The following is a 24258-nucleotide window of genomic DNA, read 5'->3' on the forward strand; positions in this document are numbered from 1 at the left end:
AGCAGGGTGGCAAAATTTTCATGGGAGTGAGAAACACTAAAGCTGAGACAGAAATATGAAATACTATATGCAAAGCTGGAACTATTAAACAAACTGCTGAAATGGATTTTTTTTTAATTTTTTGGTGTTTTTAAACACATCTGTTTGACTAAGGGATGCTACATGTAAAGCAAGTAGTCAACAAGGCTTCAAAACCTCAGACTGAGACAAAAAAAAAGGAAAATAATTTCCTTATTATAAAGTAAGAATACTTAAAATTGAAAATCTGATAGCACATATGGAACCATCTAATGCCATTTTTAGAATTACGTTTCAGAAGAGAGATCACTGTACAGTGATTCGCTCAAGGGGATACTGTGAATCAGTGCTAGAACAACAATACTGTTTTAATTACAGTTTCTTATTAAGCCAGTATTAACTTGCTGAAGGTCAGAGGTTGACTTAATTTTTAGCAAAATTATTTGCTAAGAAGTTTCCAATATCTCATCGTGTAACCTATAGCTACAGATAGGCTCTGCATCACTATTCCAGGGGGAAATACTTTTGATGGCAGGAACTGCTGTATGAACATTTCATTCTGCTTCAGGAAAGATAGGCTATTCACAGGAGATGCAAAATGCTATTTTCTAAAAGTATATCAAGCCTTGAAGTTATTATGAAGAACATCTAGGGAGAACTGAATAGACTGACAGAAGTTCAGAAAACACTTCACTAGGGACCTAGTCCTCCCATCCAGCCCACAGGGCACATCTCCAGTAACTGTCAGAAATAAAGGTTTCACCAGCTGTTGACCACAAAGGTTTCCTCTTACATGCTTCTATAACAGGGCCCCTGTGCAGATTTCACTTCAAGCAAACAAGATTTTTTCTCATAAGCCATCTGATCAAAATAATTTACTTGGTTTAAGGGAGTTTTGCCAAGAAAAGAAAGACAACTGAAAGCAAAAACTTTATTCCTTAGGTAATGGAAGAACAGGGTTTTCTCTAGAAAAAAAAACCCTAAAACAAACCATCAAACAAACAACAAAACCTAGCTTTTCTAATCAATTCCTTATATAGACAGTACCTAGATGTTACACTGAAACACAAGTACACATCATGGCTTTCAAGACCCGCAGGCTTTCTTTCTGATGACAGATGTATCAAACAAAATTCTGATTCTCCAGAGCCTTTGTATTATTGTTGTTTTGGTATTCCAAGCTTTGAAGTGAAAAATCTATTAATAAAAAAAAAGTAGCATTAACATCACCCTTTCTAGTTACTAAGGTGTCTGAGTTACCATCAGAACTGCAGAATTCTTAGCTTTTAGGCTTCCTGGTGAAATATTTATTCGCTTCTGATTGAATAATGTAGTATGGCTGCACAAAGGCTTCCATGATCATGGCATTAGGTTGCATTACCAGTCTTCCTGAGAAGTTCTTGTGTTTGACCAGTAGAGATCTGGGCTCCTTTCTCCTGCTGCAATGCCTTGTGAATACTAACAAGAGGAGAAAACAGAACACAAGCTCCAGGGCTATTTCTGTGCTTCAGAATCTGCAGGAACACCCAACATTTCTCTTAGTAAGATTTAGTCTGAAGGTACTACTGAATGCTTCATAATTTATGTCTCTGAATATATGAGTTATCCTCATCACTCCTTTGGATTTTTTTCTAAGAAGGATATAATTAGTAAAAGCAATTTTTGATAATGTGACTGAAAAAAGCATGAAGGAAAGCAGCATAGCCGACTCTGAACCTGTCTCCTCCAGTGGAAGCAACAGGAGCAAAACTGCTCCTTAACCAATCTCTTTTCAGTGATCTGACATGGATGAATTTAGGCCTCATAAATAGACTTGGGGGTCTGCATTAATTAAATGTTCCTATGTTAGAAAGGAACAGAAGTTTGATTTTTAAAAGCCCATTAAGTCAGCAGAGATTCTTCAATCTAGTTTAGTGAGCTCTGAGTCACACACTACAAATATTAGCCAAATGACAGTCAAGGCTTACAGATAAGAGGTCTTATTTATTCAAGTCTCTCCATATTGATTAAGAAAGAAGCACAGGCAATATGGGAATAACCAACAGGTTCAGATTCCTGCTGGCAATTGTAGGAAAAATCCAGATGTCTTGTATAATAGGGAGAGTAAGGAAGGTAAGAATAAAACTCCAGTCCCCGCAAAAAAAAACCCCATGGCAATTTGTCTTGAGCTGTTCTATAGAGCAAACCCTTCCTGACACCAAATCTGACTATTTGTTTATTTCTTTTATGATACCATCTAGAGGCATCAAGCAAGTGTCAAGAATTTAGTGTAATATGTACCATAAACACACAGCAACAAAGCATCCCATGAGTCTAGGAAAATACACATTTCTATTTGAAAAAAAAAAAAAATGGTTCACTGAAATATCCCTGCAACACATCTTAGGCAGGTTTCCATACCTCAGAGATCAAGATGTCCAATTCAAATATTAATCACCAGTCTCAAGAGGTACTGATAAAGGGAGGTTTTTGTTAAGTTTTGAGTGCATTTTGAGTTCTGTAATTAAAAAGAAATCTAGACTTTCAGCTTAACTTGAAAGCATGACTGAATGTATACAAGACTGAAAGAAGTCTATGCCAATGTCTGTCATGGCAGTCATTTTGTGCTGTTGGTTGCAAACCAATGGTGTTAAGCTGCCTTGATAAGCAAATATCCTAGTGGCAAATTGCTTTAAACTCCCTCAGCAAGACAGTTCAGTTACTGTGATTTATTTTAATTTAGATTTGTGTAGCATGTACTTTACAAGAAGTGTGCCTAATAGACCATTAGAGTTTTCCCAGATATCTGTGGTGCTTCAGCACCTTCATCCTTCAAATGTCTTTGTTATTTTCAGTCTTCTTTCAGCAAATTTGTGTCTTGCACTGGGAGATACATGTCATATGGGCCACATGATACCTTTGAGGATTATGTCATTTTTAAATAATAGCTTTTGGAGTGTCACTGCCAAGCAAGAGAACCAAGGCAGGTATTAGCAGGAGGTTGTCACATACTGCCATATATGGAACACACAAAAAAATGTCTTTATCTAATTTGTTTCTCATTTGTTCCTTTGTCGTGGATCCATCAATTATTTTCAGGTGACTTTTTTTTTTTTTTTTTGTAAATTCCACACATTCAGAGAGCTGGAGTTATCATTTTCACAGCAGCCAGGGATGCTTGCCTGTTTTGGATCACTTCCTTTCTTAGTAGTTTTATTTACAGTTGATTACTTCCCTGAGATGAAGGAATGGTCCTTACTGACTTTAAAATTGCTATCTGCCAGCGTGACTCTAAGCTCATCATGCAAAAACTCACAGAAAATGAATTAGCAGGTACAGCAAAATCCCTGGAAATCATTCATCACTATGGTAGACTGGATGTAGGATATATTTAAGCTTTAATGAATATGGACCAAGAAGAGCACAATAAATTGGAAAATTCAGAATCACAAGGCTGCTATTAGGAATGTGAGAAATAAGATGCTGGTGCATGAGAACACTTATCTTCAAGCCCCACAAACCAAATGCACATAAGATAAATCCTGTACTCTATAGACATATATACTTCTTAATAAAACTACCCACAGAGCACAGACAACAAATCCAGTTCTTACTTCCCCCTCCCAGGTCTCACTGCAGTCAAACGACAGGTTTTCAGCAAAGCCAGCAGGGTTTAACTCGAGATGGCAGCCCTGGGTACTTTCCCTGCAGTCACTTCTCTCAGACGAGGAGGATGTCAGAAGCAGAGAGAACTAGGATGCCAATTTAAGTGACCACGGAGCTACTGTTGCTGTTTGTTAAGCCTCTCTGATGGAGGACTAGATTTGTCTTGGCACTAAATTTCAGAAGCCTCTAAAGGGCAGACAATAATCGAAACCACATACTGTCAAAGTCTTGTTAGGCTTTTCTCAGCAGTCCTGGAACATGCATGAGTCACCAGCAAACAGCACATACCCTTAAGGGAATCTTCATCCCAGTACAGGGAATGCATGTTGGGTGCATAGTTCTTTCCAAGGGTTCAGGGCTTTTATCTCTCTGCTCTTTGTCTGTGCAAATGAACAGGTCTTTTCATTTGCAAAATACATGTAAAAGTGCTATTTGTCCAAAAAGTTACCGATTACACAACATAGTGTAATAGTGATTGTTATTATGGGTAATAAGGTATTCTAATATTGTTTGTAACTAAAAATCTCCAAAATCAGTCTCTTCAATGGAGCCACTTATGCTGGGGTGACAAAATACATTGTGACACTGAGCATCTTTCTCTCATGCCTGTGGCTGTCATCTAATTCTGCACTTAAACAATGAATTGGCTAAAACATCCCTAACACCAAAAGGAGAAAATAAATTTGGCAGTGGGAAACAACATTAAATGTGGAAAATTCACTTCTATTTGTTCTTAGTGCTGTGCTTTTAACACTGTGGTCAGGCATGTAAAAGAAAACCCTGAGAATTTGCCACGAAAAACAAAACCAGAAAAACTTTGCGATATAATACTCCATTTTAGATACTGCAAAATATAAACTTGGTTACAGCTTGAGAGCATTCAAAACTCCTCAAACCTTAAATATTTTATTTGCTATTAAATTCCTGAAAACAACTATGAGTACATAAAAATGATGCTAGCATCTACTTAATTCTAATTGAAAACATAAGTCTTTGTTTCCTATTGACTCGAGACAGCAGTGCTGCCAAGAGACATTTCATTAGACAATATAGTCTTGTCATTTTATAAAAAAACTCCAACAGATTCTTTTAATTGCTCCACACAATACTAAGAGAGGAATGACACTTGCAAACAAAAGCCAGACTCCAATGATACATGTCTCTGAGAGGTTTTCAGGGGTAGGAAAAAGACTGCTAATTTGCATTTTCATTTTCTAACCATTCTGAAGCTGCTGATTGTCAGAAATTGTAGCATCAACATAAAGCTGCACACAGGTCTTTTGCCAGCTACTCATCAGACTTTTCTGCACAAGCCACCTCAATACCCAGACTACCAAAGTTTTCTTATTCTGAAGAGGGTTTCTCAGTTTTCACCTGCCAACTTGCCTCACAAACATCTGTGCTGATATTATGCTTAAAACTACCTGTTTGCTAATCCTGCAGGACAGCTCTCCTGAAAGTATGTGCTCTCTTGCTTCCCAAAAGTATATCGTGCTTTCTAGGTTACCAGCTAAGTGAAAGAAACTTAAAAGCATGAGTTTTGAAATAACAGCACATGGCCTGCTGGGCCTCATTAAATCCAAGATCAATTACAGGGCAAAATGATAGTTATGTTCTCATTTACTTTTCCATAAAATCTACATGTCAGAACACATTGAAGAGTTCTAACATACAGTCTTATAACAGTGATCTAAATTACTAAAAACAAAATAAAGATGACAAAGAATGGGCAATTTGCTGATTTTTAGATAATATTTGGTAGTCACTGAATGGAAGAAAATGCTTCAGCATCAAATACTGATACATTAGAATATTTATGTAATACACAATTCAAATATGCACAGTTGTTTTGCTAGTTGGATGTATGATAATCAAATATAGGATCCATGTTAAAAGCTGTATTTTAAACAAAATTCCCTTTACAAAGACAGTATTAATAAAAAGAAGTGCTGAAAACCCCTATTCAGGGAAGGTTTAATTTGCATTTAGTTACTCATTGAGGCATACATCGCTAAAAAAAATCAATATTCAACATCCAGGATTCTCAAGAATCAAAAGTAACTCAGAAGCAACCTATGGTTACACAAGTTTAGACAGCTTCTAAAGAAGGAATTTAAGAAGTACTGGATAACTTCAGATAAAGTACCATGTGAAAATTGAGAGTTATATTTAAAGTTAGTAAATTCAATCTAAATCACTATGCTTAATCAGTTACACAAACACCTTGCAGAAATAAAAAACATAAGTTAATTATTTTTATTTAAGAAAAAAAGGGTGTATAACATTAATTGCATTTGAATCCAAATAAAGAGCTTTTTGGAGGAAAAGTCTGCCTCTAACTACACTTCCACAAAAACAAGATTCAACACTATTTCAATGCACAGAAGAGTAGTTCCCCATTACGTGCTTAAAGGAGATTCCATTTCTCTCTCCTGGGCTGACAGAGCTGCAGTTCTGTTCCTCCCCAGTTTGCTGCCCTCTACCATTCTCTTCCCCAGTCACATTTTGGGGTGCACAAATGTGCTTGCTGTACATTTTCCCTCCAAGGTCAGCTGAATACAGTTGCCTCCAACAGCAGCATTTCCTATTTCCCCCTGTCTTTAATTCAGATTTTGCAGATACTCCTACTTTCCTGCCTTCTTTGCAGATACTCCTACTTTATCTGCCCTTCTTTGCAGATACTCCTACTTTCCTGCCTTTTGAGCTCACTTTACTCTCCAAATTCCACCTGAGATACACATACCTGGTGTTCCTTCCCATCCTCTTTTTCTTTAAGTATTGGCAAGTCTCAAATATTTTAGAATAACAGATTTGTATATGCATAATTTCCTCTAAAATAGAATTTCTTTTGCATATGCTACAGGCATTTGTCCATGGAAAGTACTAAGAGAAGATCTTGATTTTTAGAGCCATCAAGCTTAGGAGTATCTCTGTGATACTTTCCCCCCAAGCTAATTCTTACAGGTGAAGTTTCCAAAAATAAAAAAGTCTTCCTACTAAGGTCTACTACATAAAAAAGGTCTGCATAAGATTAACAGAGATACTCAGATATTTACCAAACAGATTTTCCATTTTCTTTTTTCTTTCTTATTTCTATTACATTTTCTATTCAAAACAACAAAAATGTACACTTTGTTATGCACTTCCATAAAAACATCATAAACACAAATTATGTGCTATTTACTAATTTAGATTAAGTCTCTTTAGACAAGTCTTCTGAATCAGAGCAAAAAATTTAGAAAGCATGCAAAAGTAAAGGTAACCTCACCTTTTCATCATCATCAGAAAAAGGGGCACCTCCTGGAGTCTTATTTATTGCTTGGGCAACACCAATGATCTCTCCATCACTGTTTCTTATGGGCATGCACAAGAGTGACTTTGTCTTGTATCCAGTCAGTTTATCAATCTCATCATTAAAGCGTCGATCCTTCAAAAGGAAATAAGAAGACATTAGCATACATTTCATATATCTAAGCTTTCTTCAGACAGCAAAGTACTTTTCTCAATGTCTGATATGGTATTTTTCAGTAGCATCAGGCTGTTGCTTCTCTGTTATCAGCCCATTCTTTATTATCTGGTTTTCCTCACTTTTCTCAGGGGATCAGTAAATATTTACCATTACTTAACCACATTCACTGAAGTCTCACATTTCTACCTCAATTAGAGGAGTGTCAGCAGCTGATACCTGCCATTAGCAACATGACCATACACACACACTTCTGCTAGGCCCAGCTGCCATTTCACACCCATATTCTGTAGATGCTCACAATGTCTCTCTCAAGTAAATGGAGGCTATTTTGGCCCCATTTCTGTCTGTTCAAGTATGACTGGCTATGTGGACTGGATCCAGTACAAACACGTTCTCAAAGAAGTGCAGCCAAAACCTCAGCTCTTTCTGGAAAACAAAGTACAGGAATGCCTGTTCAAAAAAGGCACTGTGCAGCAATCCATTCTCTGGAACAGTAAAGCCCAAATCACAGATCATAAAGAAACTCAAAGGAGGATGAGAACTTAAGAGGCAGTGCTGACATCACTTTTGTTCATCTTGGTAGAGCATAGTCTTCAACAGCTCTTCTATCAGCCAGGGAGGAAATTACCTCTTTTCACTGGCAGCAGCTCTGCTCCTCTGCTCACCCTTCTGAAGGGTGAAGTTAGTGTTGTGCTGCAGGCAATAGTTAAAGCCAGCTCAGACCCTCCAAACATAAGGGAACTAAGCTGTTGTACAAACTCAGCCACAACTTTTTGTTTTCAAAAGTTTAATCAATATTGGCTGTGAAATAAGGCCCATATTTGTCTCAAGTCATGAAAACAATCCACACTGTCCTTAATTTGATTGCAATGAGCAATTCAATAATTTTTTACTGATATTAAAAACTGACTTTTTTTTTGTTGACAAATCATATCTATTTCTATTTCCTTGTTGTAAATTCCAGATGCTATAGAAATAGTCTCTTCACTTTGAGACATGATTTAGAAATGCTTTATTTTTAACCATTATAAAAATTAACATACACATTTGGCTGCTTTATTACTTATTGCACATTTTCCAACATCTCAACCAGAAGGAACTAATACCAAATGTATCCAACAACTTCTTTGGGAGAGCCAGAACTCCCATGATGGATGTTTTTTAATAACAGCATAAGGGACGCAGATCTGCCTGATCTTGTGATCTTTCCAAATGCTTCTAAACACTTCTATATCAACTTCAATAGAAGCTGAACTGTTCTGCATCATAGAGAATCCTGCCTAGAAAGATATGGTTCTTCCACAACAGAAGAAAGGAAAATGCAGTGCAATTATCACACAGTAGCCTTCACTAATTAATAAATTAAATATTCCTTCCAGTACTTCCTGGTAATGTCTGAACTACTATTTGGAATTAGTTGCTGCTGCTGAAATATTGATAAGATATTTTGTGCTACTGAAGAGACAGTCCCTGCTCTAATAATTTTATACCAAGCAAAGCAGAGTACACAGGGAGACCACTGAAACAACAGTGTGCCTTGAGTAGCAGTACTGTTGTTGATTGACACCTAGTGGGCCTTACAAAAAACCAAACCTTCAAGGGGCAGTTAAACTGAAAAAACCAAAACAGCTGTTGGTCCCACCAAAAGTGAGTTGAGATTTTCTCATCTGAATACACTCCATGCCTGTGTTATATGTAGTCATTGCCTTTTCAGCAGGCCTCAAGGTTAACCTGAGAAGTGCTGTTTGATCAGCAGGGTGTGGTGGCACACAGGACAGGGGCTGGTGAGCCGGTCGGAATGAGACACACACTGTAGAGCTGGCAGCGTTAGCAGCAGATGCAATGACTAGCTATGGAGCCACTGTTCCTTCATGGATGCTGTGGAGCAGCAGAGACACAAGGGGATTAGCAGCCTGGAAAGTGTTGGTACGTCCTTTAATGTTACAGCTTGTTCCTGCTGCAATGCTCTTTTCAGGCATATCATGGGGGTTTTCTGTTTGTCTCTCTCCCTGGAACCTCTACACTAGGAGGAAGCAGGATATCAGGTTATGTTCTCTGATGCTAGAGAACTGGGTGACCTTTTGCAGAAGGGTATTATGTCTTGGAGCCGAAACTAAAGATGCAGTAGTCTAAGAAAGTTAATTTGCTTAACTGGAAAAATGAGGCACTATTGACAAAAAAAAATCAATAACTTGGTAAAAGCTGAGATCATCAAGATGTGAAATGAACCTACCCCTACTCTTTTGTGGAAAAGCATGCCAGAATTTCATTTGGGTGAGATTTGAATAAGTGATGAGGAGAGACATATAAGTGAACAAAATAAAATGCTGTTCCTGGGAACATTGATAATGTTGAACCATGCAATACGCACAGAAAACAGTGACTGGATGACTGCATTATGTTCCAAACCTCTTATCCCTCTTATTCTTTCATCAGTTATTTTCATAATAGGACATACATGGCAGGATCTAAGAGAGTGGTTTGACTGAGTTTAACGGTACCAATAAAGACTTTAATGCCCAGATTTGAACTGTGATGCCCAAGAATGGACAATATTTACACCCCACTCTCCTCACAGGGTGGTAACCTTGAGCAAGGAGGCCTGTTTAGCAGCTGACAACAAAGCTGGTAAAGCAGAGAGAAGCTCTGTCAGATTGCAAACATTTTGAGGTATAAACTGTATTATCCCACATTTTGGAACAGCCTGCAACACAACAGGGTCCTCAATTGCAGCAGGCCCCTGGATAATAAGGAGTCCCAGTGTTTATGACAGCAATGCAGCAGTTGCTTTTAAGTTTTTTACGATTCAGACATATATTCAAAAATCAGGGGCAGATTAGATAACAGCTTTTGAGAGGGAGACTTCACCATAACTGTAATTGTACTTACAGTATTTTCATGCAAGAACACTCTTTAATTAAAGTCTTCCACTGACTGTTTAAAGCATTACTAAATACTGCTTTGGTTCTATATAATGAATTTTCTACACAGAGATATTAAAAATGTGAAGGCTGAGGCATTTTCAACTGGAATTTCAAATCTGCCAAAAGTTACTCTGTAGGACAAACCCTATCCTAGCTTTAAGGATATTTATTGATTGTCAATGTTGCCCTGTGAAAGGTGAATGAAGTAAAGACATAGAAGAGAGCAAGTTTGATCCATCCATCCAAGTGCTGATAATCCAGTTACCTGCTCAGGAACAATGTAGTCCTAGGTTTTTGGATATATTTGAAGATTGCCAGTGAATGAGAACAGATAAATATCTTCATGGTTTTATTCTGTAGAAGACCAGATTAAGGTACAGAAAGGTTTATATTCCATTAGGGTTCTAGAATCATACTTTCAGCTGGAGTTTTGGCTTCTGAGCAGTTTCACCAACTGCTTTTCAGTGTTGATTTTCAGTTAAAGTTGGTAGTTCATACATTGTCAGCAAACACACAAGTTTCACTGTGTTTTTCTGGTTTTTTCAACATAGGATAACTCTTTGAACTTGAAAACATGTCTTTTTATAATTTTATCAAAACCAGTACATTTTATGTGAGCATTATTACCATGATTTAGAACAAAAGAAAAAAGTATAACCCTAACCCAAGTTAGCTAAGAGTCAAATATTATAATGGAGGATGAAACCTGCTTGATAACATTTCCAGGAATTAAGTCTTCATGACAAAGCCACTTCCTCTTTCTCCAGTATCTAAGGAAAAGTATTTAATCTAGTGAAATGCACCAAATGCCTCACCCAAAGCTGACAGCTAAAAGAGAAAGATATTTTTGATTTTAATTTTTGTAAACATTATTATTTCTAATCTTCTGATAACACAGAAGAGAACACTACAAAAAATATTCTTTAACAGGCCTGGCCTATTATATTTTACCATTTATAGCACCATTTTTTGTTGTTGCTCTGGTTTTTTTCTTATAAAGGTCTCTATTTAAAAAAAAAAAAAAAAGCACACAAACTTGCATCAAAATTTCCTGGATTATACTGTATTTAAGTTCCTGATTAAGTTGCTAAGTTGCATCAAAAAAAAGTAATACAAGTATTACCAAAGCATTGTTAATACCAGAGTATTACTGGAGTACCCAACTGCATGGGTTAGACAAGTTTGAGTGAATTTATAGAAAGTCATCCTCCAAGAGCCTTTACAAAAATAAAGAAAATGAAGTTGGAAGATTTCATAACTCAACTCACTTTCCTAATCACACTTCCTGTAAGGATAATACATAAGCTTTTATAGAAAGAAGAAAGAGCAAGAAAGCGAAAAGAGCAATCTAAAAGACAGCAAGTTCTCTAGATTCAAAGCATAACATTTAAAAAAGCTAAATACAAATAAAAAAAAAATTAGGGCATGCAGTCTGTTCTAGATACACTTTTCTAAAAATCACATATGGTGCAAATTACATTGTGCACAAACAGGAAACAAAACCCAAGCAATGAACCACTAAAGGAGATAAGGGGAAACTTTGTAGACAAGAAACTCACACACAAAACAGAACTAATAAAGCAATCTCTGACCAGACTTTCATGTAAGGACTGTCCTGTCATCTCCCCCAAAATCCCTAAATTCTCAGAGACAAAGGCAGCAGGAGAACAAACTAGTACCAGGCAGCAGCATTGCAAACCTAATTCTCCCAAGTAAATAAGCACAGTCCAGTTATATTGTGACTCTTTATACAGTGACAGCAATATTTCTTATAGGAAAAGTTACAACAGATAGGAAGCATGAATCAGCTCAGCCAACGCTTACTTATTTACTCCCAAAACAGTTCTTATAAAAGGAGAGAAATTGATCCTCAAAAATTTTTAAGTTCCAAATTTAGAACTAAGACCATATATAGTCTGAATTTATAAAGTAGCTTGCTTTGAAAAAATGGAAAAGGTGTTGATTTGCAACAATGTAACACTAAAACTTTTTTGGTGTTTGTTTCCCCTGCATATGTGAGGAGTTTGGGGCTTTGTTTAGTTTGATTGGTGGGAGTGTCTCATATGACTTATGAGCCCTCTTTCTGAGCACTGTTTCAGTTATTAGTTTGACAACGGACATTAGTAACAATGCACGTTTGTCTAATTAGGACTTGCACAAAATTAATGTGAAAAAATCATATAATAGTCCTAAACAAGAAGAAAAGACTTTATAAGCACTAGCAAGTCTGCAAACATGAGTGCCTACCTAATAATAAGCATAATTACTGCTCATGCCTCATAGTCTGAACTGCTCAGCAGTAGGGGTCAGAAAATATTCCTCTGTAGGACATTAGCAAGATCCATCACATAGGGATTTTGTTTTCTTCCTTCAAAACTAACTCCAGAGAGACCACCAACAGCATGACAGTGAGTCAAGTTGTGGCCTTATATGCAGCAGATTCTGTGCACTTCCAGTCTGATTGTATCACTATTAAATAAATTGTTTACAAAGAAAAATATTTTTCCTCTAATTTTCAATATTTAGAGATGACATCTGTGGTGATTCTCTCTTCCCTCCTGTACTAGCCCTGACTGATGCCCCACTGGGCACCAACTATACCCATGCCCATGTTCCCATCTTGTTCCAACCTTTTTTTGGGACAGGGCTTAGTGCTGACCTCCTCAATATTAATGATTCTTTGTACAAGACATATACACACACGTGGCTTTAGAAAGCTAATATTCCTCTGAGCGAGGAAACCAACAAGACTCCTGGGTGTTTCAAGAGAAATCTGTGTATGGGTTTAAACCTAGCACCCACTGGAGATTATTCAGGTGGGCAACACAGTTTCAAGTGTTAAGCAGCAGCCTTATTGTGACAAAGCAGCACTCATCTTGAAGTGTGCACTCTAGAGACATAAAGCTCAGACTGCACAGAGCTGCTGTTGCCCTGTTAACACATAACTCCTGAGCCATTACTTTCATTTATTTTTCATAGTTTGCCAATAGGGTTATTTTAGAAAAGTAAAACAAATTATCTTGCATAACGATGCATGTATACTCCTTAAATTTGTTATTCTATAGAAAAGCTATGCAATAGCATGCAACTGTAAATAACCAAAATGAAATGTCCATTTGTTCTGAAAAATTGAAAGCCAATCAAGCAGAACATACCAAAATCATTTACCACACAAAACTACAGTTTTACTCAGTCTTGTGCTTGTAACAGGACTTCAACTAAAATCTGAAGGGCCAAATCCTGCAGTTTTTTCTCCTTGTCACTGACCTGCTTTCATCAAATACATATACTACTTTCTTATTAGGAACTATAGGCCACAGAATGTCACCAGCTTCACATCTGTTCTACAAAGACATTCTGGAATGTCTGAGGCAAAAAAAAAAAAATCTGAGAACATCTGTACTCTTCAGACAGATGGATCAGCTGAGCAATAAACCAGTTAATGTCTATCAGCTTACCAAAAAGAAAACCACCCCAGCTCTCCAAAAAGTTTTTCCTACCAAAGTTCTGCAGGGCCAGCTGCCCATGGACCTGCTGCAGGAGGGAGAGCAGGGGACTAGTGCAGGGACCTGTGACAAAGCCCCACCTGGGCACCCTGAGCGCAGCCACTGCTGGCCCATCTACTGCTCATCCCAAATATCTCAGCATCAGATCCAAGGTGAGCACAGCTGGGGCAGCAAGCAGCTGGTAAAGATCCAGAGTAAAGAGAGCAACCCTGGGGGCCAGGCCACTGCCTGCCTGGTGGGGGAGGAAGCCTCACCTGCTCACACAAGTGTGGAGGGAAGGTGTGACTCCTCACCATGCCTGAGGGCTGCCACCAGCAGTGTACACTGCACTGCACAGCCCTGTCTGTGCTGGGGATCCACAGTAGCAGCACGGGGACATGACAAAACTGAGCCTTCAATTTTTGTGTCCCTGGTGTCAGCCAGGAGCTCCTGCCCCTGGTGGGCACCTCCAGAGAGTCGTGGTGGACCTGGGAAGGTCTTAGGATGTTGAACACATCAGTCAGAAAGTGCTCCTGGAGAAGAAGACTTGGGGAGTGAGGCAGGTGACAGGAGGCGAAGAGACATCCTCAGCTACTGCCCTGCCTTTCCTTCCCAGGACCTGCCTCCTGTAGAAAGATCCCCACTGTGACATGAAGGATGAAGGTCATGTTCACAGCCAGCAGGCTGCAGACACTGGGATAATTTTAGCATCCCTTCACCAATTTACGGACTTGTACTTCTAATTTCAAGTTTTCCTATATTTTGCATGATGGGCTGGAGTGTCCTTTTCTGCAAAGCACATCAGAGCATCTTAGTCTTTACTGCTGCAGTTACTTCCCATGCCTTCCCCATGGTACTTCCTAATCATATTTAATGTACAGCAAAGAAAACCTGTTTTTTATCTTTTTTTTTTCTCAATTACATTGAAATTTTAAAAACCGCTGTGTATTCTGCTTGCCAGGTCTTAACGACCTTTGCTGTCTTAAGAGCAGCCTCTCTCCTTGTTAGGAGTCAACACTGAAATGTGCAGAGCCGTTGGTGCCACTGTCCAATGCTGCTGGGTAGAACGATGTGCTTCCCACTTGCAGAGCTGAACCTCCCATGCCCGGGGATTCTCGTGCTTTAACTGCTCTTTGAAACTGACAGAGATCTGCTGTTAATACTGCTGATGCCAAGCAGCTACCCTGGGTAAGGAAAAGATACTGCTGATGCCAAGCAGCTACCCTGGGTAAGGAAAAGATACTGCTGATGCCAAGCAGCTACCCTGTGCAAGGAAACGTGCCTCATACTTCTTCTTGATCTTCTGCAGCCCCACATGGGCCCTCCCAGGCTCAAAGGTCTGCACCCCCGAGCAGCATCTCTGTGATGCTGTCCTGGCACAGCAGGAGACACTGAATGCTCAGAGCTCACCAGGAGGGCTTGAAAAAGACCATGCCCACGCCTGTACCCAGCTACTGGAGGATGTTTAAAACCTGCTGCGAAGGGTTGTGTGTGCATTAACTATGTTACACTTGGCCTGAGCTTGAAAGAGCTAACAGGAAAGTCCCTGTACAAAGAGAGCTCGATTGTGTTTTACATTCCTTGATTTCAGTTGCAGTAATGTGGTTATATTTTCTTTTTGAAGACTTGAGATGTATTGAAAAATAATTTGTCATATTTTACGGCACTTCCTCTAACTTATAAAACTTATGTCTTAGCATGACTCCATTTAATATTTCTCCTCTTTGCTACATGCTTTATTAAAACATCCATCTGGTAAGCCATTTTTGTCTTCTGTCTTTTAAGGCTACTTTTAAAATTCCAAAGTTAACATAGGATGTGCAGAAACTTTATTCTGCTGACACTGGAAAATGGCAGAACACGTATTTCACCACTTTCTGATACATGCTTACTATTCTAGAGGGTAATATTTTTTTCCACTCGTTAGAAGGATTTGGGATGTTATTAAATTGTTTCCTAATTTTTGCACAGCTAATGGTATAACAATAACATTACTTGTAATTTAAAATGTTTATTATTTAAATACTACTCTAAGAGATGGAACAAAACTTAAATTATCAGTAATTTCAGCTAAACACCATGGATGTCCTGTGAGAAGAATGGATGACATGAAAAAATCCACAGCTTCAAATGGGAAAAAAACCTTAAATTTGAAACAACTTCTAAGAACTACAGATGGTCATACTAATGGTCTCTGTCTGTGTACTTAAAATGGGCTTAATAGTCTTCATATATCATGATGGAAACTACATCTATTCTCTGTCAAAAGGAGCCTCAATGGACATTTAGGCCTCAAATTTCCTTGCCAGTAAGATCTGATTCTTCTTCCAACATGTGTGCTCAAGATATAGTTCATTATTCCCATATGAAAAAGGAGTCAGAAATACTTCCCAAAATTTACATATGGGAGCATCCAAGGCCTTATTTTAGAACTTAAAGTGACTGAAAGTTTGATTTACAATTCAACTGGATTAATTTCAGGAGAAACTGTTTTAGACTGGCTTCAAAATGAAAATGAAAGGATCTAATTGCTTTCCTTTTCTCAAATTCTCTGTACTGCTAACACTTGCATATCAGATCATTCATGTTGCAGCTAAATTTATAAACTCACTTTCACCAAATGACTTTGCAATGCAATAAATAAAGCTGGCTTTAATGCCATGAATGAAACTGTGCAACTTTTGAATCAGTTATGTGACATTCATCTAAACCTTTGCATAAATTATTTGTTGAATTCTCTATTGCTGTGAGCCTTCAAAAGTTTATTCAGTCAAAGCTGAACTTCATAAATTAAACTACTGTGAGATCTTATATGGTCATTGTTTAGTATTAAAAGAAGTGATTATTATACAGTCCCCAATATGTGATATTAATTCCAAACCTTGTATCTATGTATGTTTATTGAATTATGAAAGATTGTTCACATGAGCAGATTTTGAAAGTCCCACTCAACAACAGTAACAATCACCTGGATTGTGGAAAAGCCCCATCTAATATTTTTTTTTGGCATTTTTTCTTTTTAGAAGAATAAATGTGTAATTGAAATAGCATGCTGTCTCTGATAATGACACATCCAGTCATTTACAAATACTCCCTGAAACAATCAGTCTGATGGGCACAGGGGACTGCCTGCATGGAACACATTACAAGACATGACAGCATTTAATTGTAGTGGTGTTTGCACTGAAGTACCATTAATGTCAGTCGTAGCTGACAGTACAAGCAGGCAATCCAATTTGTACTCAGTGGTAGAATTCCAAATGGTATTTGATCAGGCTCTGAGAAAACAGAGACGGTTGAATAATTATAAATTTCCCAGTACAGTAAACTAACTAATTGATGATATGGAAGTATGTTTACCTATTTTAAATAACTTTGTTAATTTAAAAAGGCAAGCAAAAGAAGTTTAAATTAATCTAGAAGTTCCTCTGACCTTGCGTAAGGCCTTTTCTTGCCACACAGTTAGCAACAGTGTAGAAACCCTCTTCAATGGACAAAAAAATGGTGCTCTGCTGTCACTCCTTTTCTTCAGCTCCACCTGACAGAGTTTCCTGGTGGTGCTGGTTTTTTATGTGACAGTTGTTTAAACACTTTCATCATCAGTGGCAGAAAATAATATTATTACATGTATTAATTTTTAAAGTGCTCCATTGTGAGCACTACAACAACCTGAAATGGAACAGCTGCCACCTCTTTGTGCACAGGTACCTGGGCTCCCACAGAGCTCTTTATACCATTCGATTAGAAATGTCTCCTTTTGATGATGCACAATGGATATACATCCTTGCCAAGTAAGAGAAGATAAACTGTATTAACTCAGAAACATGACTGAAAGCAGGGCCCCGTTTTATTATCCAGCAAAACTTTTATTACAGTTGGAAGGTCTTAAGTTTCATTTGCACTAAAGTAAATCAAAGTAGCTCCACTCAAAGTAGGGAAGCTGCATTTGATGTAATTACAGGATGGACTTGGATTAGAACTTGCCCATCGACTGCAACTAATGTACTTAGGGCTTAAAGATACAATGAACTGTATTATTTATAATATTTTAATTGATTTTGAATAAGAGCCAGACAAAAGTATAACATAAATAGCACTGGGAATGGCAACTGGATGGATTGCTTTTCACTTTTCTCTGTGGATGAAACAGGAAAAAAACTGTTCAAAGAAGCTGGACTTTTTCACAGGGAAGTGAACACAAAGTGAACAAACACTGAAGAAAAAATTTTAAAATAAAACAATATACTCCCTAGGACTAGAAAGCAATGCCCTTTCAGTGGCATTCTCACCTCCAAAAAAGGGGTGTCTGGAGCTATCCAGAGTTTAGAAGGAGGGATCAAGTTCCTTCCTAGCCAAACTCAGATATTCTTTATCTGTTTAGCAAGTTTAAATATTGAGAACATACTGCTTCACCTACAACAGCAGATATTCTGGGAATTGCACAGTTCCACAAGTGAAAGTAACAAATTCAGATTAGAAGAAAAAGTGTATAATGCAGAAAAGGGAAAAAAAATTAAGGAAGAAAGCCAGTTGAATTTTTTTCAAAGGTGATCCAATTTAGTCTGAGCATTTTTACCATTCCCTTTGAAATCTGTGGGTTGGGAACCTCTGTCAGTCTGAATCTTGTGAAGTGCCCAGTATTTTTCAAATCCTGCTTGACAAATAAATAAGTAAATATTCAGCCCCAAATACATATACCCTGGTTCTTCTTCTGTATTTAAAAACAAAAAAAAAAAAAACCCAAATCTTATTTTTCAAGTTTCTTGTAGTCTGCTGCAAAGCATCATCAGGTTTTTAATGTTCATTATTTTTGTTATTATTGTAGATTAAAATAAGACACTGAACAACGTTTATTACTAAAATTCTTCGAGACATACATATCCCACCTTTCTCAAGCTTACCAAGATCCTAACGGAGAAAACGTGTCACTTTGTGATTCTTCATTTCCTCAAGAACCTTCAATTGCTCATAGTGTCTTACACAAATAAACACTAGAAACAGACCCCCGAAAGAGAGGTAAATTTCAAGCCAGGAAACTGAAGGCTCTTCTCTACATTGACATATTCGGGCAAATGCTCGTCTGTCCCTGCTGAAGCCAGGGGTCAACATCTGCCTTGATGCCAGAACTACATTTTCACAATTCACACTGAAGCCTCTAAAGAAGTAAAAGGTGGGGAAAGTCTTTGCTGGAGAATAACAGGACACTGGCTGTATCACTACTAGGAATGCGTTTGAGAACACACACCATGTGGGCTGAGTGGGCATACGCAAAGGTGAAAATATATGCTCTTCTAAAAGCAATGAGATTTTTTTCAGCAGCGGAGAGCCGGGAAACATTGAGACAGAAATTTAATAACACCATCATCGGGACTGTTGCAAGCATTTTTTTTAAACTTTTCTTCAGCCGGTTCCAAAACATGCTTTAGAAACACATGAAGCGCCTTTCGCTGCTGCCAAATCCAGACCACTGCTGTGCCACTGTGGGGCCCCTTTAGCCCCATCGGCCACCCGGGCGGGGCTCCCCCTCCCGCTTTCCCCGGCGTCCCCCCGGCCCTCGCCCCGCGCCCACCGCGGCATTCCCGGCCGGGCCACCCCGGGCGAGGCGGCGGCGGGAGGGACACCCCGGGGGGAGGCAGGGCCAGGCCACTGGGGGCTCCTCGGTCCGCGCCTCCGCCGCCGCGGGCCGCGGGAGCCTGCCCGGCTCCTACCTGGTAGGCGTCGGGAATGTTGACCGTCTCTCCGTGCTCCGCCACGTAGCCGATGATGCCCTTGCCCCAGGGCACCTGCACCTCGTTGCTGTCCTCGGTGGAACCGCAGGGCAGCAGCGGGGTGCCGGCGTGCACGTCGAAGAACTTGGACACCAGGGTCTTCTTGCCGGCGGAGGTCCCCTCCACGAGGAAGAGGGATCCCCGGTCCGCGTCCACCATGAGGCAGACGAAGATGAGGATCTTGTAGCTGAGGCTGGTGAGGTCCAGGTCATTGGAGATGTCCTTGACCAGCTCCAGGAAGAACTGGCGCTCGTTGTGCTCCTTGAGGTAGCGCTTGTAGTCCAGGGCGGTGGGGGGGTACTGGGGCAGGCTGACGCGGGACTCCAGCAGGGCGCTGAGGATGTGGGCTGTGGTGGGGGGCAAGGAGCTGGCCTTCCGCAGCAGCGCCCGCCGCCGCACGCTGCTCAGCGGCTCCTGCGCCCGGGCGTGCACATGCTCGTCGTAGGTGAGGTTGACGTGGATGGCTTTGGAGCGGGCGAAGCTCTTCCGCAGCTCCTTCTGGGACGCTCGGCGCTGCAGCCCCCCGGGGCCGGGACCGCCGGGGCCGCCCGCGCTCCCCCAGCTGCCGCCGGGGCCGTCGCTGCTCCGCCGCTCCTCCGACGGGCCGCCAGCGGGGGCGGCGGGGACGGCAGGCGCTTTAGGGAGCGAGTTCTTCCTCTGCAGCCACTTCTCCACCAGCTCCGGGTGCCTCTCTAGGAAACTTTCCACCGCCGCCACGTCGAGGCCGGCATCGCCGGCGGCTGCCATGGTGCCGGCGGCGGGGGCGGCTCAGGCCGCGGGAGCTCCCGTGCTGGCCATGCCCCGCCGCCGCCACGTGCTGCTGCTGCCCCCCCGACGGCCGCCCCGGGGCACGGGGGATGCCGGCAGCCCCGGCGAGGGGCCGCTTCTGCCCCTCGCCCGGGCTCCTCCTCAGCGGCGCGCCTTCTTCTCGCCTTCTGCTTTCCCCCGCGACCTCCTTTCTCTGCCCACCACTCTTTATTAGTAGTAGCAGTAGTATTGGTATTTTTCTAGGTATTTTTTGTGCTTCCCGGTTTTCAGCCTTTCTTCAGCTCTGAGCTCGGTTCCCGGTTCTGGGCCGCTCCCCTGCTGAGTCGGGCAGGCGGTGCCGCCGCGCCTCTGAAGATGCTCCGGGAGCGCTCGGGCAAACCCCTTCTGCCAAGTGCTGTCAGTGCTGGCGGCGGTTCCTGCGTAAGCCAGCCGGCAGACCACTGAGAAGGAGGGAGGGGAGGACGCGTGAGCCGAGCGGGGGGGCAGGCGGGGAGGAGGGAGGGCTGGCGGGAGCGCTGGCAAACCCCGCTGCGGCTGGGGGGGCACTGCCGCCCGCCTGGCAGCAGCCGCCTCGGCAGGGCGGGCGGGGCGCGCAGCGTCCCCCGGCGGGAGGACCCCCGGCAGTGGGGAGCTGTGCTAGGGAGTTTCATTCAAAAACATCGGGGGGAAAGGGAGGGGCCTTTTGTCTGTGATGCTCGTTCGGGGAGGGGACGAACCGTGCCGCGGCTCCCGCCCGCGGTGCGCAGGAGAGGCAGCGGGAGGTAATGGGAGCGCTCCCGCTAAAGAACTCTCATTTATACCATTGTCTGAGCTGCTTCAGTACTTCAGGTGACAAGCAGAAAAACGGAGCCCTTCCAAGAATCCTGAATGAATTCCGTTTCTTGAATCACTGAGTTGATTTGCGGATAGCCTCACCCGTGCGGAGCCCCGACTCTGCCCGGCGCGCACGGCTCCCGCGGGCTGAGGGGCACACCGGGCTCTGCCCCGGAGCCGCCCAGGGCTGTCTGCCGCAAGCCGCTGTTCCCCGGGAAGGCTCGGCGGGAGCGGGCGCTCCCGGGCGCTCCTGGGTGACCGCTCGGGCGTCACCGGCTGCCAGACGGAAACCGACCGTATCCACCGCCGGCAGACGGACAAGGGTTATTTTTATGCGCACGTGGAGCACTTTTCATTGCTAAATCAACGCCTACGCATAAGCGATTGAAAAAACAAGTCATGGATCTTAACACGTGAAAATGTTTTTCATGCGCTCACCAAAGACTGAATGAAGGCGGCTTCAGAAATTCATGAATGGGAGTGCGGGTGGCTGGGAAAACACACGGGCAAGTCTTCAGCCGAACGAGATTCCGACCTGCCGGGGACCCTGACCCTGCATCTGTCCCTTGCGGCGCGGGGTGCGGGCAGTACTTGCAAGGAGAGGGAGCACTTTTGGGACACGTGTCGATAGCGCAGGATGGTGCGTGGGTGTCAGGAGGGGAGGAAGGGCTATGTGTGTGCCCCGGAGGACTGCCGCGTCTCCCGCGGCAGCAGGGGTGACCCTCAGGGGCTCCGTGTAGATGCTTCGGCTTGAGCAGCTCGGAGGCAGCTTACGAAGCCACAGACAAAGGATTTCGGCTCCCAGTCTCGGTGCCCGCACCCGTGTAGGCTGAGCAGCGGTTCCCTCTCCGCCGTGGGTCCCGGGCCGCTGGGGCGGCAGGGCGTCGTGCTTGCCCCCCGCCCTCGGCGGCGTTTCATACAGCTCTCGGACTCTCCCCGCCGCGCAGGGATGCTGCCGCAGGAGGACGGGCTCTCCATTGAGAAACCCCGCCGCCGCCGGCGCGCCCCGGCAATAGGGCAGCGGGGGCGGCGCGCAGGCGCGCGGGAGCCGAGACGGGGGCGCAGCCCCGGCAGCAGCCCCGGCGCTCGGGGGCGGAGGAGGGAGCCGGGGGCCAGCCCGGCCCTGGGCGGTGCGCGGCGGCGGGGAAAGACCGTCCCCGGCCGCCGCACCGTGCCCCGCCCGACTTGCGGAGGGCGCCCGGCTGCGGAGCCCGCGGCGGGTGGGCTGCGGGGCGAGAGCGGGCGGAAAGCGGGGAGGTCGGAGGACAGGCTCTAGGGATTCATCCCCGAGCTGCTCGCACCTCTGAAGAAGCCGAGCTTTTTCTTGCAGGTAGCTTGGGTATGACGAGACAGCGTATCTCGGCGAGGGCAAGGCTCTGCGAGCGTTTCCGAGCGCGCTGCCGGAGCTGTGACGCGCGGGGGTTTCGCAGGCGGCGGCGGGCGCAGCCCCTCGGCCTGAGCCGCCGCTGTCACGGCGCCGGTGGCGGCCGCGCTGTCGGGAGGCCGAGCTCCCGGAGTCCCCGAGCCCCCCCGGGGCTACCCCGAGCCCAGGCTGCATTTGCGGTTTTGCAGCGCTAGCACAAACGCTCCACTTGCACAAAGAAATCGCATGAGCTGCTGGAGGCCAGCCCGGCGCGTACCCCCAGCTCTCAGGCGAGGACCTTGGGTGCGAAGTAATTGTATGCAAATAATTTTTACCATCTCATTGTGGTAAGGTTCGCCTTGAGCACGCACACCAGTGTTTACTACAAAATGGCTACTATGTAGCAGTTCTGTATGTAAACACTTAAAGCAACTTAGTGTTTCTGTAAGCCTAGGATAAACAAGGTCCTTCAAAGTGTTGCAGCATATTTAGTTTCTTTTGCTGGGATTCTATGCATAGGATTTGACTGCATCAGAAATCTGCATATTGACAATCTCTCAAATATCAGTCAAGACGGAAGAAAGTAAAACTGTAGTTGTCTCCATTGCATGGAATACATAGTGAAAAAATTACTGTAACAGTTAACAGTAAAGAACTGTGGAACCTGAAATCCGTGTAGAGATGAAATGTGACAAAGATGATCACACTGGTTTGACTGTTCTGTAACTTGCACAGGCTTTGGACATGCTGTAAAAACCTGGATAAAACCTGGTTCAGAAGCCTGGCCTGGTGTGTGTTGATGGATGTTAGGAGAAAACTGGGGTATCTGTTCTGTCTGCAGGGCAAGTTAAAGAGTACTGTGTACACTGGGCTGCAGCCTCATGTTGGCTTGAGGTAGATTAGTTTCAGCCTTTTGTGGGAAGGTAAAAAATAGGAAAATGGAATTTGTCATTGCCATGGGACTATGCTGCCACTGTAATTTTATAGGTATGCTGCAGTGAGGTACAAGCATCTTACATCTGATGCATCTGTGGTATGATGCATCTTTTATCAGCAGGGATGCACAATGCCAACTCAGACGGCAGTGCAGGCTTCAGCCAGTTGCACCTGGTTTCCTTGGGTACAACATACAGAAATGCCCTAAGATGCCCTAAAAGAATCACAAGGAGAAATGTTAGAGCATTTCTCAGGTGCACTGTGTTTCTCTGTGGAAGGCAGTGGAACAGCACTCCTCAAAGTGAAATTGGGAAAACCACTTGAGAAAATTTTGTCATTTGGGGAGACACTTTATTACTCTAAATAGTCTGAAAGGGGGAAGCAGTCCAGTAGAATCCAGGAGGATGGGAGCATAAATGATATAGTATAGTATAGTATAGTATAGTATAGTATAGTATAGTATAGTATAGTATAAAATGCACAAGGTATACTTTGTCTTTGTGTCACATTAATAAGTAAAATATAAATCCTTTTTGCATCATGGAGAGTTACAGTTCTTTGTATCATTTCATATACAACTACTTACTGCTTCTAAACTATGTGAATATTTTTGCAATTCCAATATCCAGAATATCCAAATTTAATTTCATATCGTTTTTTTTTTTAAATGAGCATGAGATTGACATTGTATTCCACAAGGCTGTACTCCATTGAAGGGCATTAGAAAAAGGGTTGTCAATAGCCAGTTCCTGGAGTCTCTTGACAGAGGTTGAAAAACCATTATTGTTTCCTTCCAAACTTGCTAAAACCTGTCTTTTCCAACAGAAGCCTGCTCTTGTACTGGAGACTACTACAATACCTGTAATGATATGTTCACGTTTCTCTTCTGCCCTCCAGAGCTGACTCTTCCCATTGTCTAAAGTGAATTTAGATATCAGTTTGTTTGCTTTCTTTTCAAAACTTTTACTAACATCTGTAGGATTTGTTCACTACAATTTTACTGGGAAAAAAATAGTTACTATATGCTGATGATGTATTGAAGGAAATTCCAGTATAAAGTGAATATCAC

General features: G+C 42.5%; 1 protein-coding gene across 2 annotated transcripts in view; it reads right to left on the minus strand.

The window, feature by feature from the left end:
• Positions 1–20498, minus strand: part of PDE11A (phosphodiesterase 11A) — a 110615-nt gene extending 90117 nt beyond the window's left edge. For both annotated transcript variants that reach the window (XM_038142988.1, XM_038142989.1), the window contains exons 1-2: positions 19250–20498; positions 6932–7090 (exon numbers count right to left, since the gene is read on the minus strand). In XM_038142988.1, the coding sequence (XP_037998916.1) occupies positions 6932–7090; positions 19250–20056 (966 nt within the window). In that variant the 5' untranslated portion in view covers positions 20057–20498. The remainder of the gene's footprint in view (positions 1–6931; positions 7091–19249) is intronic.
• Between the last annotated feature and the right edge of the window lie 3760 nt (positions 20499–24258).

Source organism: Motacilla alba, chromosome 7 (genome assembly GCF_015832195.1).
Source record: "Motacilla alba alba isolate MOTALB_02 chromosome 7, Motacilla_alba_V1.0_pri, whole genome shotgun sequence".
Lineage (NCBI taxonomy): Eukaryota > Metazoa > Chordata > Aves > Passeriformes > Motacillidae > Motacilla > Motacilla alba.